Below are 15,194 nucleotides of genomic sequence, written 5' to 3' on the forward strand. Positions count from 1 at the left end.
TATTGTTTTCTTAAAGTATAAACCTTTGTTTAAACAATCAGTGTTGATGAGATTTCCCTGGAGGGTTGATTCAAGTTGAAGGGATTTCCTGACAGTGTTTCATTGATTGCCTTACATTTCCCTGTTAAAACTACTTGGTTTAGTCACTGTGTCTCTCAAAATATTCATCCCTTACATATTGCTAAATGGGGTACTTGCTCCTAGACTGATTTCCCCCAATTCATTTCCCAGCCAATGGGTTAAACACAAAGCTGTATTGAATTTAAAACAGAGCTGATAACAGTCACAAATAACATATGTAATGTTGTTTGGAAATTCTAGTGGTAATTAACTAGAAAATATTCAATATATATTTTACAGTATTAATATTAAGATAAATGTGCACTGTTACAAAGCAGGAAGCTGTTAATGAAGGATCCCTGTTGTGATGTTATTTTGTAACAGGCATATGATATAAATAATACCACTCTTAAAATCAAATAAATTATCTTTCATTAAAGAGACAATTCACCAACTAACCATCCCCCGAGGGGTTACTGGCCCAGCTGTGTAGGTTATAGGTGCAGCTGTTTGCAGCACTGTACTTACTCCCAGTATTGCTCACTCGGACTCTGGTGAGGAGCAGAGATTTCTGATCCATTTGGACAACTTTCATTGTTTGCCTGCAGCCATGTTGTATTAACGATTCCAAAATATCCATCATCCAGCGTGAGGTTGCAGAGTGGATCTAGAAAGCGTGGAACGAGTTTTAGAATTACAGTTCATTGGGAATGATACTGTTGTTTGTCGTGATTATAATCAGAGCCACTGTTTCACTCTGATTGACCCAATCTTATCTCTTGGAGGTTTCAGATGGGTCAGACACAAAAGTACAGTCAGTAAATTCGACTTGGAGCACAATTCAGGTACCCATTGTATAATGGCCATTTTGTTTCGATGAAGTATTCAATTTTAGCAATTCTACAGCCAAATGAAGATATTCAAATAAAAACAGCTATTACTACTAGTCATGACTTGAAAGAAATAGTTGGAAATGGAGGGAAGCCTTGGAGAAAATAAGAAGTTCTGAATTAATTCTAAATTGTAAAAGGGATGCTCACTGACTTTGAAAGTAAAGCCTTCCCAGCCATTTAGCTAGGAACCTGTGTGCAATACTTGAAACTGGAGTCACAGGTAGACAGGATGGAGAAAAAGGTATTAGGCATGTTTGCCTTTTTTGGTCAAAGTTAAAAATCACATAAGATCAAGTTATAGTCCAACAGATGTATCTGAAATCACTAGCTTTTGGAGTGCTGCTCCTTTATCAAGTAACTTTGGAAGAGGATCATAAGACACAGAATTTATAGCAAAAGATTACAGTGTCATGCAACTGAAAAGATATATTGAAAAAACCTAGATTGTTGTGAAGTCTTTCATCTTTTAGAATGGGTTGCAGGTTTTGGTTCATTAATATGTAAATCCCAGAACTTCTTTTAAGTGAAGAGGATCTGTAAGAAGATCACATATCATTTCAGTTGCATGACACTGTAATTGTTTGCTGTAAATTCTTGTCTTATAATCCTCTTCCAAACCTGGTGTTGTGTGAGTTTTAACTTTTTCCACCCCAGTCCAACATCGGCACTTCCACATCTTTGTTGGTCAGAGCATTGAGTATAGGAGTTCGGATGTCATGTTGCAGATGTGCCACTTCTGGTCTCCCTGCTATAGGAAGAATGGTGTTAAATTTGAAAGGGTTCAGAAAAGATTTACAACCACGTTGCCAGGATTGGAGGGTTTGAGCTACAGGGAGAGGTTGCATAGGCTGGGGCTATTTTCCTTGAAGCGTTGGAGGCTGATGGTTGACTTTATACAGGTTTATAAAATCATGAGGGTCATGGATAGCCAAGGTCTTTTCCCCATGGTAGGGGAGTCCAAAACCAGAATGTATGGATGTTTAAATTATGAAGGGAAAAATTTAAAAGGGACCTGACAGGCAACATTCTCTTATAAAGAGTGGTGAGTGTATGGAATGAGTGGCCAGAATAGGTGGTGGATACTGGTACAGTTGCAACATATAAAACACCTCTGGGTCATTATATGAATAGAGTCATAGATACATACAGCGTAGAAAGGCCCTTCAGCCTATCCAGCCTGCACCAACATATCTACCACTAAAAGTATACTAATCAAAATTTCCTGAAGTGCTCAAGCAATTTTTTTTTAAATTGTAAGTTTTCCGGCCTCCCAAGCAGTGTATTCCCAAGTTCCAACCACTCACTGAGTGAAAAAATGGTTTCCCAAATCCCCTCTGAATCTCCTGCCCCTTGCCCTAAAACTACACCCCCTTTTAACTGATCCCTCAATCAACCTGCTGTCTATTGTAATTCTATTCTAAAAGGAAGGGTTTAGAGGGATATGGAGCAATTGCTGGCAAATGGGACTAGATCAGTTTAGGATGACTCGTCAGTGCAAACAAGTTGGACCGAAGGACCTGTTTCTGTGCTGTATGACACTGTGACATGATTGATGGGTATCACATGACCTCTTGCAACACTTGATGATACATGACTAAATCTTCTGGTTTCCGGGTCCTTGGAGATAGATGTATGTTGAACAAATGTATGAAGATCCTACAGAAATCCTGGGATGTGGACACATGTGGGAATGCTTGGCTAATTTAAGCATCCAACAGGCTCTTGCTTTGTTAATGTAAACATTCTACAACTGAGTGGAGATTTGGACCAGACAGACAGTGCTTACCTGCAAGCTATCGCTGAGAAGCTCACACTGAAAAAAGTTTGGTCTAACCGCCAGGTAACACCACAATCACAAACCCCGCATATCCACATCATAACTGGCCAGCCCCTAATCACTACATACTTTAACGGTTACCGGATGACCACCTAGCTACCCCAACACCTCTCCAGTGAAGCAGCACAGCTACCCTCTTCACTGCCCAACTCAGTCACTCACCCCATCGCTGATCTGATGGCATCTCATTCCACCACCTGATAACCTTTGTTCACTACAACTGAGCCAACCTACAATCCACTGACCAGCCAGTAAACCCAAATACACAATGACCTAACACACATCTCTCCTCCTTCACCAAATCCTCCCTTAAGACATATGAATGTCACATGAATGATGATAAAGGTGAAACAATCCTTATCATTTCTCCTTCATCTATAGCTGTTAATGCATTTGTTGACTCTCAATCTGCTCGGTGTTTGGCAGAATCATGGGTGCTCAGGAAAACCAGAGCACCCATTATCTTGGAAGCTACCTTTTTTCCTTGGGATCAGTCTGAGAATTTTCTTGTCTTTTGGGCCTTATCCAGCACATTCTCTCTGCTGCTATTAACTTCCTTAACTTGTTCACTTTTTTTTATACCCAGAGCTTACTATCTCTTTCTGGTATGTACCTTTTTTCCGCTTATGTTTTCCCTCATTTCCTATTCCTTGTGATAATTTATCCTCCCTCTGCTTGTGAGGGACCAGCTTTTACATTAACTACTCCCTTCATTTTTATATACTTGTAAAACATCTTATATATTTCTTCCTGTTTCATTTTATTTTCCATTTTCTCCCTTGCTATCAAAATGTTGATGGCCCTTTGCTGGTTTCTAAAATGCTCTCAATTTTCAGACCAGCAACATTTTTTTATTTAAGCTAATACTTAACCTAAAACATACTGAGCAAGCTGTCAATGGATTTATTTGCAAAGCTTTCATTTTCCAACAGATGTAATTTCTAGTAAACATTTTAAATTATTTCTTTAGAAATTTCACACTTTTTGTTTCCTGCCATACCTTTTGGCTCATTTACCTAACCAACTTCATCTATGACTCCACTCATCACTACTCTCTACAGTGTGGAAGCAGGCCATTAGGCCCACTGGATCCACACTACCTTCCAAAATGTATTCCATCCAGACACATCCCCCTGCCCTATCCCTGTAACCCTGCATTGGCTTTGGCTAATCCACCTAACCTACAAATTCCTAAAATTTATGGGCAATTTACATTAGATTAGATTAGATTCCCTACATCATGAAAACAGGCCCTTCGGCCCAACCAGCCCACACCAATCCTCCGAAGAATAACCCACCCAGATCCATTTCCCTCTGACTAATGCACCTAACACTATAGGCAATTGAGCATGGCCAATTCACCTGATCTGCACATTTTCGGACTGTGGGAAGAAACCCGAGAACCCAGAGGAAACCCACGCAGACATGGGGAAAGCGTGCAAACTCCACACAGACATAGCCAGTCCACACCGACCCTCCAAAGAGTAACCCACCCAGACCCATTTCCCTCTGATTAATGCACCTAACACTACGGGCAATTTACCATAGCCAGTCCACCTAACCTGCAGATCTTTGGACTGTGGGAAGAAACCGGAGCACCTGGAGGAAACCCACAGAGAGATATGCAGACTCCACACAGACAGTTGGCCAAGGGCAGAATTAAATCGGGTCTCCGATGCTGTGAGACAGCCGTGCTAACCACTGAGCCACCATGCCTCATAATTAACTTGGTTTAACATCATGATGCTTGTTCATGATGAGAATGGATTGGATTGTTGCTTAGAGCAGTAAATTGCAGAATCTATCTGGGATCAGGACATGTTAAGTCGGATAATATGTAATGAGGAAGGGTTAATAAGAGATCTTATTATTCAGGATCATCTAGGGAGTAGTGACTACAAGAAGGGAGAACTACACATTCAGTTTGAAGGAAAGTAACTTGGATCTCAGACTATTGTCCTCAACTTAAATAAGGGCAATTATTTGAAGAAAAGGTTATAATCATAAAATCATAGAAATTAACAATATGGAAGGACGCCCTGCCACCCATCATGTTGAATTGTCTGAAACCAGCTAGGAGTAGCGACTAAGGAAAAGGATGAGCAGTGGCAGACATTTAAGTAAATAATTAATAATGATCAGCAGACTAGTTACCTTGAGGGTGAGGCTTCAGTTCAGCAAATGGGTTCAAGCTTCAGGACAAGTGGTGGAATTTGAATTCAATCAATAAAGGTCTGGAACTTATGCAAGTTCAGTGGTGTTGTGTAATCATTGTTTCGTGTCACAAAACACACTGCTTCACTAATGTCCTTTAGGGAAGGAACTATTCTGTCTTTACCTGCTCTGGCCTAGATCTGACTCCAGACCACAGTAATGTGATCGATTCTTAAATGGCCATGCCAACACTGTTTCTTTTTTTTCTCGAGATGCTGTCAGACCTGCTGAGTTTATTCAGCACTTCCTCTCTTTATTTGGGTAGAGAGTCAGGCAAGTAATGGAAGAAGATGGCATCTGGGTGAAGGGACACCATGCCAGGAGGGTGAGAGAGTAGGTTGCCAGGTGGTGACTTTCTAGGATGCTGTGTGAATGGAGTGGTACAGTGGCAGTGTATGGAGAACTGGAAGGCCAGGTGGGTCAAGGGATAAATGTGTCTGGTGGATAAGTGGGTACAGTTGCCAGCTGGGTTGTTGATATAAGTGCCAGGTAGGCTATTCAGCAGCCAAGTGGAATGGCAGGTAAATGAATGAAGCAGTAAGGGAGGTTGCAGGCTGACAGATTGGATGTGAGTTTGGAGGCTTTGATGTGTGTGTATAGTTGGGGAGAGGTCATGGGATTTGGTGGTGGCGAGTTGGATTAGGTTGGGTTAGGAGAGAAGAGATTACTGGAGCGAGGTTGTGGCTAGGCAGGATGTCCTCAGGAAGAGATTAATCAAGGTGAAGTGAGAAGTGGTAGGTCCAAGTGTGGAGTTGGAGGTTGAGGAACAGAGTGAACTTAGGATGAATCATGTATGGCTAGGGTAGTTTGAATCTGTGGTTAAAAATCACAAAACACCAGGTTTATTTGGAGACACTAGCGTTTGGAGCTCTTTGGAGCAGTGGTTGTAGAGTATAAGATCGTAAGACACAGAATTTATAGCAAACTTTTACAGTGTGATATAACTGAAATTTTATATTGCTCCAAATCATGAATCTTTGGGCCATTGAGAGTGGTCAGGCCAGCAGCAGGAGCATGTGGGATGTTTTGTTGTTTATGATGGATTGGTGGTGTAGTTGCAGAACTGAGCATGAGTGCTGAGCCGAGTTTGTTGGTACCCAGGAGTAAGAGCAAATTTTTGTCCTCTAACATTACCTGGCCGATTATTCAAATGAGTATGTCAGAATCCTCCAAAGCTCTGAATGTAACTTAAGAGTTGGAGATATTTCTGGATGCTGGGTAATTAACAATCAGAAATTTCAACTTGCTCAGCAATTCCTTTGAAGTTAGTTACATTAAACAAATTTTAGTTTGCAAAGTCCCCACATGCAACTCCTGTCATTATAGCTGATTAAGAATCTTCCCATTGAAAGGCTTGGGACCATTGTCAATGTCTCTCCCTCATTCACACTGGCAGAATGACCAGTCATTGTCCACAGTATCCCCAATAAAAGTGAAAACTGTACCTTTGGGGGTCCTGCTGCATGTTTCATCTGCTCCCCACCAACTGAAGCAGTCTGCCCATGGCAGAGGTGATTGAAAGGAAGCAAACAGGTAGTACAGGCTGAAGCCAATGATGCAGCAGTAAGAGATGTCACCAATCATGGCCACAAAGACCATAGCAATCCCCACACCTGAAAATAGAAGGAGGAAGGGGAGATTAGATTGGGAACTAGTGACCTGAAAAAGAAAATCAACATGGACTCTGCTGGTCAGTCAAACCAAGTGTACCTAACTGCATGGAGTGGCTTGTTACCATCCGTGGAACATGAATGAGAAGCAGCCCTTGCCTTAAACAAGATGCAACTAATTGCATAGTAGCAACCATTTTTATTGATATGTTAAGGGGTCTTATAGCACAGTGGTAGTATCCCTACCTCTGGACCATGAGACCTGGGTTTAAGTCCCATTTGCTTCTAGAGGTGTTCACAACACCTCTCTGCGCAGATCTACATTAGTAATGTTAAAGGTGTTACAGTTCAGTGCTACTATCTCTGCCTCAGTACCAGGAGAAGGGCTCATGAAGAAGGGCTCATGCCTGAAATGTCGATTCTCCTGTTCCTTGGATGCTGCCTGACCTGCTGCGCTTTTCCAGCAACACACTTTCAGCTCTGATATCCAGCATCTGCAGTCCTCACTTTCTCTCAGTGCCAGGAGGCATGGACGTAAATCCCAGCCTGCTTTGAAATATCTACATTGGTACGATTTACATTACTATTGAGACAATGAGAGCGAGCTGTCAAAATAGAGCATTTGCAAACCATGAGATTCCAATCAGATTAGGCCTGACTCATCCTGGGTGGGAGTTGCTGAGTCAGAAGCTGACTTTAACACCCTGACATATAAGGTGCTGGGAATGTGCACAGAGGCAATTACATTTGATGTTCGGATTGAGAGGAAGGCAACCAAGATGTTAAATGCATACAAGAACTTTAAATGGATGAGAGCTAAGTTGGCCACAATAAATGCGTCATCAAAAAGTTGGGATATTTTGAAAGAAATTTTAGGTAGGTTACAAAATTAGTCACCACTGGTCAAGAATTCCATTTGTGCAGCGTGACAAACATGGTCAACAAATGAGTGAGGAGACAGGATTGAGGTGACAGATTACAAAAAATGTACAAATGTGAGGAGAAGTCACAATCCAGCAGATTGAGAAAGCTTGATATGAAACAATTACTGATGGTCACTGTACAGCACTTGGGTTATGATGTTAGTAATAACATGTCACCGTACAGATCTTATTGCATGGATAAGACAGAATAAGAAGTCTCCAATATTGCAATTGCTCATCTTGAGCCAATTCAGTTCACTCCACATGCCAGCATTTGACCAAATGTCACAACAAGGAGCTCCACTTAATTTGAATTTAGGGCAAATTATGGCTTGGTACCAAATCAAGCACAAAAGAGGGCAATCCTAGTTAGTGGAGGATGTGGTTTCTGGAGTTCTACCCCACTGCTTCCAAGATCCAACTCTCTTCAGCTCCTTCATCAATGGTTTTCCCTCTAACGTAATGTTCAGTTCCATTTTCTAAGCTTCAGACAGTGAATTACTGTGACTGCATGCAATAAGTTCTATATGGTGACATGTTATTATGATAATCATAACCCAAGTGCTGTACAGTGACCATCACTGACATTCTGAGAATTGCCGTTAACTAGAAAAGTCACAGGACCAGAATTTCACCTTTAACTGTTCACTTTGCTCACACCCCCACCACCGAGACCCCACATCACACCTGAGTGATGCCTGCCCTGCTCCTCAACACTCCCCATAAGGATGCACTGTCAATAACCTCCTCCCTCCTACTGTAACCTACCACTGTTCTAATGCTGTTATGCCAACAACCCCCCCTCCCATTAAGCCTTGAGATTTTCCCCATCACTATCCTTGCTCCCACCTCCATAAATGATTTTTTTCTCTTTCCAGCTTTGACCACCCCAACTCCTGTTGGGCTGAAGAGTCTGTTTCTGTGCTGTATGACTATATAACTCTATGACTATGGTAGTCCTGCTGTCCATTCAGGCCCACTCCCCCACCTTGCTCCTTTCTTGACGATGAATGGACAGACCCGCAGGACTACAATTGCCCCAAACATCCATTAAGCACCCACAAGCAGCCCCAAGACATGAGTGCCCAGATGCTTAACTGCTGTCTGCACAGCTCCCCAGCTGATGGTACATGATTCTCCTCCATTTGCTTGGGGGGCTTTCAGGACCAACTGCTGGTCACTCCCCAGACTAGAGTTGGATAGATGCCCTAAACACCAGTCAAAGAGATGGAGAACTGACAGCATCCAAACTGCTTGACTCATTTTCTACTGTGACTGTGACTGAAGATGTAGGGGCCCCCTGGCAGACAATGGAACTCCCCTCTCCTCTTTAGCTGGACTAAGGACCAGCCCCTATGGCCATTGTGATTAAATAATGTCCAGTTTTGCCACGCAGGCAACTGGCACATGCTGTAGGTGTTAGATTGATATCTCAGTGTGCTGTACATCAAGACATCGCCATTCCCCAGACAGATCCCTATTAACAAACAGCTTGACTGCATGACTGTGCAAAAGAGCACTTTGACACCGCAGTACTGAATTTCTGGCAGATGTACCAAACATGTTAACAGGCACAACATGGCCAGGCAATGCAAGGCATAGATGCTGACAGCATGCAGATAGGCGCTAAGTGAAAGAGCACTAAGAGAGCAAGTGAGCAGTCCAGAGATACACTCTGGTCTAATCAGTGAGCAGTCTTTGTCCCTATATGTAAAGTGTCCTCAAAGCAGCCTATGCAAGTTGGCCACTGCACCCTGCAATACAAGTGTGCAGTTCCCAAATGGCCATCACTGGTTTATAATGGTGATGAGCAGCTGACAAATATCAAAAGACCAAACTGGGGATGAGGGCTGTGCATTACTGGTGCCTGTGTATAATGATCTGAAATGATGCAGGGTGCTGATAAACAGGGAGGCTGATAGCAAACTGAATATGGCACCTTTTCTCAAGGTGTAACTTGTTTGGTCCATTTGATAAGACAGAAATCTGAATGTTTGTGAACCAGAAGTTGCATTACTGAGATGTTTAACAAGCTTTAATCCTTGTAACCAGTGGCTCGCCTTTGCATAGTGAGAAACTTGTCTTCACACTTCATTGAAGGTTTTGGTCCAGGAATTATGACTGAGCAGAGTTTCATGAAACCAAATCACTAAATGTAACCCAGAATGTCCAACAGAGTGTTGGCCTTTTGCTAAAAGGAGGTACCATAACATAGGTTGGAATTATATTTCAATTATCTTTGGCTAGACTGCATATAGACTGGCACATTCAGATTGGACACTGTAGCCCAGGGAGGGCATGACTAGTAGGAAGATATGCCAAAAATATAAAAGATTGAAATATGAGCTTAATTGTATAATGTTGGCTTTATTTCTCTGAGTTCAGAAACATGATAAGTGATCGAGTCAAGGAGTTTCAAAATAATTACATAATTCATGCATGGACAATGTGTTTTGTCTATTTTCTGGAATTCATAACAAGAAGCCACAATACTGGTACCGAAGCTCAATCAATCCTAAGTGAAATGAGGAAGTGATCACTCACAAAATATATTGATCATGAGTTTGCTTTCCCGAGACTGTGGCTGTTAGTATTCAAGACTAAGATTAGGATATTTTTTTAATATCAGTTATAGGCAGCAAGGGATATGGAGCAAACATAATATTTAGTGATGATCACGGTGCAATAGACTGGAGCAATTGCTGTTTCAAAGAATGAGCATCATTGCAGGTTAAAAATATGATAGCGATTATTGGTGATCAAACACCAACAGCAACATCCTTTGTTCCAAGAATGCATTCTTGTCTGTGCATCCATATGCTCTGAAGTAATTCCATAGATTAACAGATGATGCATTTTAATTATACACAACAGTTAAGCCTCCAAATAATTAACATAAACTCTGGAGCTCAGATGTCGCACATGTGAAAATATAACAAATATAACTTATTAATTGATGAGGAAAAGTGATAATCATTTTCTTTTGCTCTAGATATTTAAACTGGCTTGCTCAGACTGTTTATGGCACACCTTTAGTAGTAGGTGGGATTTAAACCCAAGCCAAGTCACTCATTAGTAACTGAAATAATTCCACATAGGTAGGGATTTGTACTTCAAAAACTGTGACATCTCCAAGAGCGACTCACTCCATGTGCCTGCTTGTGAGAAAGCACACTGAATCAAGCTCTAATCAGCCACCTAAATCTCAGTGAATCACAAGTATCAATCCCGAAGACTGCACTGCCAGGAGCTGCAGACAATTCAGAGGTCAGTAGCTTTCAGGGTCTTAGAGGTCATCACTGCCACTAACCTTGTGCCATGGGCACAGCTTTCCAGGCAGCAATAGGCCCAAGGTTGGCAAACTGTCCAAAGGAAGATTCCAAGAAAAACATTGGTATCCCAACGAGTGCCAGCATGAGAGTGTATGGAATAAGGAATGCACCTGGAAAACAGAGGAAAAAAATTTCAATGAGATTTAAAATTGAGTCATTCTTTTCTCTCCAATATGGAAAATTAACTAACTATCTTCAGCCCTTCCTCATAGATATATACAGCACAGAAACAGTCCAATTTGTCCATACCAACCAGATATTCTAAATTAATTTAGTCCCGTTTGCCAATATTTGGCCTATATTTGGGTGACATGGTGGCACAGTGGTTAGCACTGCTGCCTCACAGCGCCAGAGACCCGTGTTCAATTCCCACCTTGGGTGACTGTCTGTGTGGAGTTTGCACATTCTCCCCGTGTCTGCGTGGGTTTCCTCCGGGTGCTCTGGTTTCCTCCCACAGTCCAAAAATGTGTGGGTTAGGTGAATTGGCCATGCTAAATTTCCCGTAGTGTTAGGTGAAGGAGTAAATGTAGGGGAATGGGTCTGGGTGGGTTGCGCTTCGGCGAGTCGGTGTGGACTTGTTGGGCCAAAGGGCCTGTTTCCACATTGTAAGTAATCTAATCTAATCTAAATACCCCTACATTTACCCCTACCTAACACTACGGGCAATTTAGCATGGCCAATTCACCTGACCCGCACATCTTTGGACTGTGGGAGAAAACCGGAGCACCCGGAGGAAACCCACGCAGACACGGGGAGAACGTGCAAACTCCACACAGTCAGTCGCCTGAGTTGGGAATTGAACCCAGGTCTCAGGCGCTGTGAGGCAGCAGTGCTAACCACTGTGCCACCATGCCGCCCTCTGTGTGAAAAAGTTCACCCTTAGGTCTCTATTAAGTCTTTTCCCTCTCCCCATAAACCTATGCCTTCTAATTTTGGACTCCCCCATCCTGGGGTTAAAAAAAAACTTGTTGAATGACCTCATCCACTTCATGAGTTTATAAACCCTTCAGCCTCCAATGTTCTAGAAAAAATAGCCCCAGCCTATTTAGCATCTCCTTATAGCTCAACATCCTCATAAATCTTTTCTGAACCCTTCCAAGTTTCACAACATCCTTCTTATAGCATGGAGACCAGAAGTGCACACTATATTCCAAAAGTGGCCTCTCCAATGTCCTGTACAGCAGAAACATGGTCTCCAAACTCCTATACTCAGTGCAGTGACCAATAAAGGAAAGAATACAAACACCTTCTTCACTATCCCATATAACTGTGACTTGACTTTCAAGGAACTATGAACCTGTATTCCAAGGTCTCTTTGTTCAGCAACTTCCCAGAACCTTACCATTAAGTGTGTAAGTCTTGTCCTGATTTGTCTTTCCAAAATGCAGTACCTCACATTTACCTAAATTAAACTCCATTTGCCACTCCCTAACCCATTGGCCATCTGATCCAGATCCCATTGTACTCCTTCATTGTCCACTACACCTCCAATTTTGGTGTCATCTGCAAGCATACTAAACATACCTCCTACATTCACATTGGGGTAGTGGACCCAGCACCAATCCTTGTGGCACACTGCTAGTCTAGTCTGAAAAACAATCCTCCATCACCACCCTCTGTCTTCTATCTTTGAGTCAGTTCTGTATCCAAATGGCTAGTTCTCCCTGTATTCCATGCAATCTAACCTTGCTAATCAGTCTCCCATGGGGAACCTTGTCGAATGCCTTACTGAAGTCCATATAGATCACATCCACAGCTTTGCCCTCATCAATCCTCTTCGCTACTTCTTCAAAAAACTCAATCAAATCAGTGAGACACAATTTCCCATGCACAAAGCCATGTTGACTATCCCTAATCAGTCCTTGCCCTTCCAAATCTATGCAAATCTGTCACTCGGCATTCCCTCCAACAATTTCCCCACCACTGACGTCAAGCTCACCGGTCTATAGGTGGCTGGCTTTTCCTTACTAGATTTCTTAAATAGTAGCACCACATTAGCCAACCTCCTGTCTTCCAGCACCTCAACCGTGACTATTGATGATCCAAATATCTTAGCAAGGGGCCCAGCAATCACTTCCCTAGCTTCCCACAGAGTTCTAGGGTACACTTGATCAGGTCCTGGGGATTTAACCATTTTCATGCGTTTTAAGATACCCAGTACCTTCTCCTCTGAATTATGGGCATTTTTCAAGACATGGCTATTTATTTCTCCACATTCTCTGTCATCCATATCCTTCTTCACAGTAAACACTAATGCAAAATATAATTTAATACTTCTCCCATCTTCTGCGGTTCCACACATAGATGGCTTAGCTAATATTTAAGGCATCCTATTCTCTCCCTAGTTAACCTTTTGTCCTTAACGTATTTATAGAATCTGTTTAGATTCTCCTTATTTCTTTTTGCCCTCCTGAATTCCCTTTTAAGTATATTCCTACTGCCTTTATACTCTAAGTAGTCACTCAATCCCTGCAATCTATACATGACTTTTGGTTCTTGACCAAAACCTCAATTTCGCTAGTCATCCAGCATTCCCTATACTTCGTAGCTTTTCCCTTCCACCTAACAGGAATATAATGTCTCTGAAGCCTTGTTATCTCACTTTTGAAGACTTCCCATTTTCCATCCATATTTTTACATCTATCGGCAATCAACGTTTCAAACTTCTTGTCCAATGCTCTCAAAACTGACCTCTTTCAATAGCCCCGAAGACTGTAAGATCTTATGATGTGATTCATCATTTGTGTTTGTGAGCAGTTTAAAGTTCGGCTCTAATTCTGAAAGTTCAATAAACCAAGAATGTTGCCATCTTCTAAAATTCATCCTCTAGCAGATCAACATACAACCCTTCTCTTTAAAAAAATCATGTAATGTGTGGTTGATGTGTACAATTCACACATTTTCGACAATAACATTTCAGTGGTATCTAAAGTTAATAAATCAACGATTTGACAAAGCTCTCACAATTTGTTCGTGTCGATTTTAAATATGATCTATTTCTTGCATCCTGCTCTTATCAGAGCAATAAAACATGGATTCTTCCCAAAAATAGTGTGTTAATATTTTAAGGCTGAGACTGAACTTGAGCATCATTTTTTATAGCAGCATTGTCTAACTGTATTTTACAATAAACTGGTTCAGTTTTCAGTTAATTTAGTTTGCTTTCAAAATCATTTTCTACTTTTGCTTTCTCTCTGCTGTATTTTGGATTGGTATGCAGTACCTCCTCCATTTTTGTAAGCCAGGTAAGGGAACCTCCAGATATTGCCCAGACCCACAGCACAGCCGATCACTGAGAGCAAGTAGTCAGTCTTCGAGGACCAATTACCCCTTTTCACGTTCTTATCACTTTTGCTCACATATTCAACAGTGGCAGCCTGAGGGAAGAAGAGAAAGTAGCAATGAAGAAGTTAGACTAGAGCTCAAGTAAAAAGTATGATTTTCACTAATTAAAGGAACACCCACTTCGAAGGTCAGCATCATAATAAGCACCTATTCCTGACCGTGAAAGGAGCAGTGAAGAATTATCTAACTATGTCAGTAGTGGAGACTTTCAAACATGCAAATGCTGGTTGGAGACTTGAGTGGAAATTGCTATTATTCAACAGTTGTACCATACCAAGTTGCCTGTGCAACTGATCAGATTAGAGAATATTTACAGACAGCTAAGAAGGATGAAAAGCGATAATAATAAAGCCATTTTCAAAAGTAAAATTAGAGAGAAAGTAAACACTGAGACATAGAGAGAGGATTACGTAAAAGCCAACATAACATGAACAGAAGTTATTATTTAAGAAGTCTGCTTTTAAAAAAATACAGCAATCATGATATTTTACAAGATTTCACAAATAAAAAATATATTCTCAAGGTCATTAACAGTTATTAGTAATCAAATCATTGTTCAAATCTCAATTAACCCTCTTTGATCAAGACTTACGTTTTTATAACAGTTCTAGCAGTTATGTGAGAACAGAAATGGGATTGTTTTTGGCAGATTGACTAATGGTTTAGGAGAAAGTGAGGGCTACAGATGCTGGACATAAGGGTCGAAAAGTGGGGCACTGGGAAAAGCACAGCAGGTCAGACAGCATCCAAGGAGCAGGAGAGTCAACGTTTTGGGCATAAGTACTTCATCAGGAATGTTGTCTACTGTCTATGATAGGGGAGGTTGGGTGCTACAGTCCAGGCTCTGGTGGATCAGAGAATAGCCAACTGCAACTTAAACATTTCTACTTAATCTGTGTTTGTGCTCACTCCCAAAGTCACACTCATATTCAAATTGGTTTGGCAGCGATCCTGTCAAAGAACCTGTAAAGTCCAACTCA

General features: G+C 41.6%; 1 protein-coding gene across 1 annotated transcript in view; it reads right to left on the reverse strand.

Annotated features, from left to right (window-relative positions):
- Window positions 1-14,225, reverse strand: part of LOC132820317 (sodium- and chloride-dependent neutral and basic amino acid transporter B(0+)-like) — a 44,066-nt gene extending 29,841 nt beyond the window's left edge. Inside the window, exons 1-4 of the mRNA XM_060832341.1 lie at window positions 14,093-14,225; window positions 10,848-10,979; window positions 6,450-6,617; window positions 589-727 (exon numbers count right to left, since the gene is read on the reverse strand). Of these exons, the coding sequence (XP_060688324.1) occupies window positions 589-727; window positions 6,450-6,617; window positions 10,848-10,953 (413 nt within the window). The 5' untranslated portion in view covers window positions 10,954-10,979; window positions 14,093-14,225. The remainder of the gene's footprint in view (window positions 1-588; window positions 728-6,449; window positions 6,618-10,847; window positions 10,980-14,092) is intronic.
- Between the last annotated feature and the right edge of the window lie 969 nt (window positions 14,226-15,194).

This window comes from Hemiscyllium ocellatum, chromosome 11, assembly GCF_020745735.1.
Source record: "Hemiscyllium ocellatum isolate sHemOce1 chromosome 11, sHemOce1.pat.X.cur, whole genome shotgun sequence".
In the NCBI taxonomy this organism is placed as follows: domain Eukaryota; kingdom Metazoa; phylum Chordata; class Chondrichthyes; order Orectolobiformes; family Hemiscylliidae; genus Hemiscyllium; species Hemiscyllium ocellatum.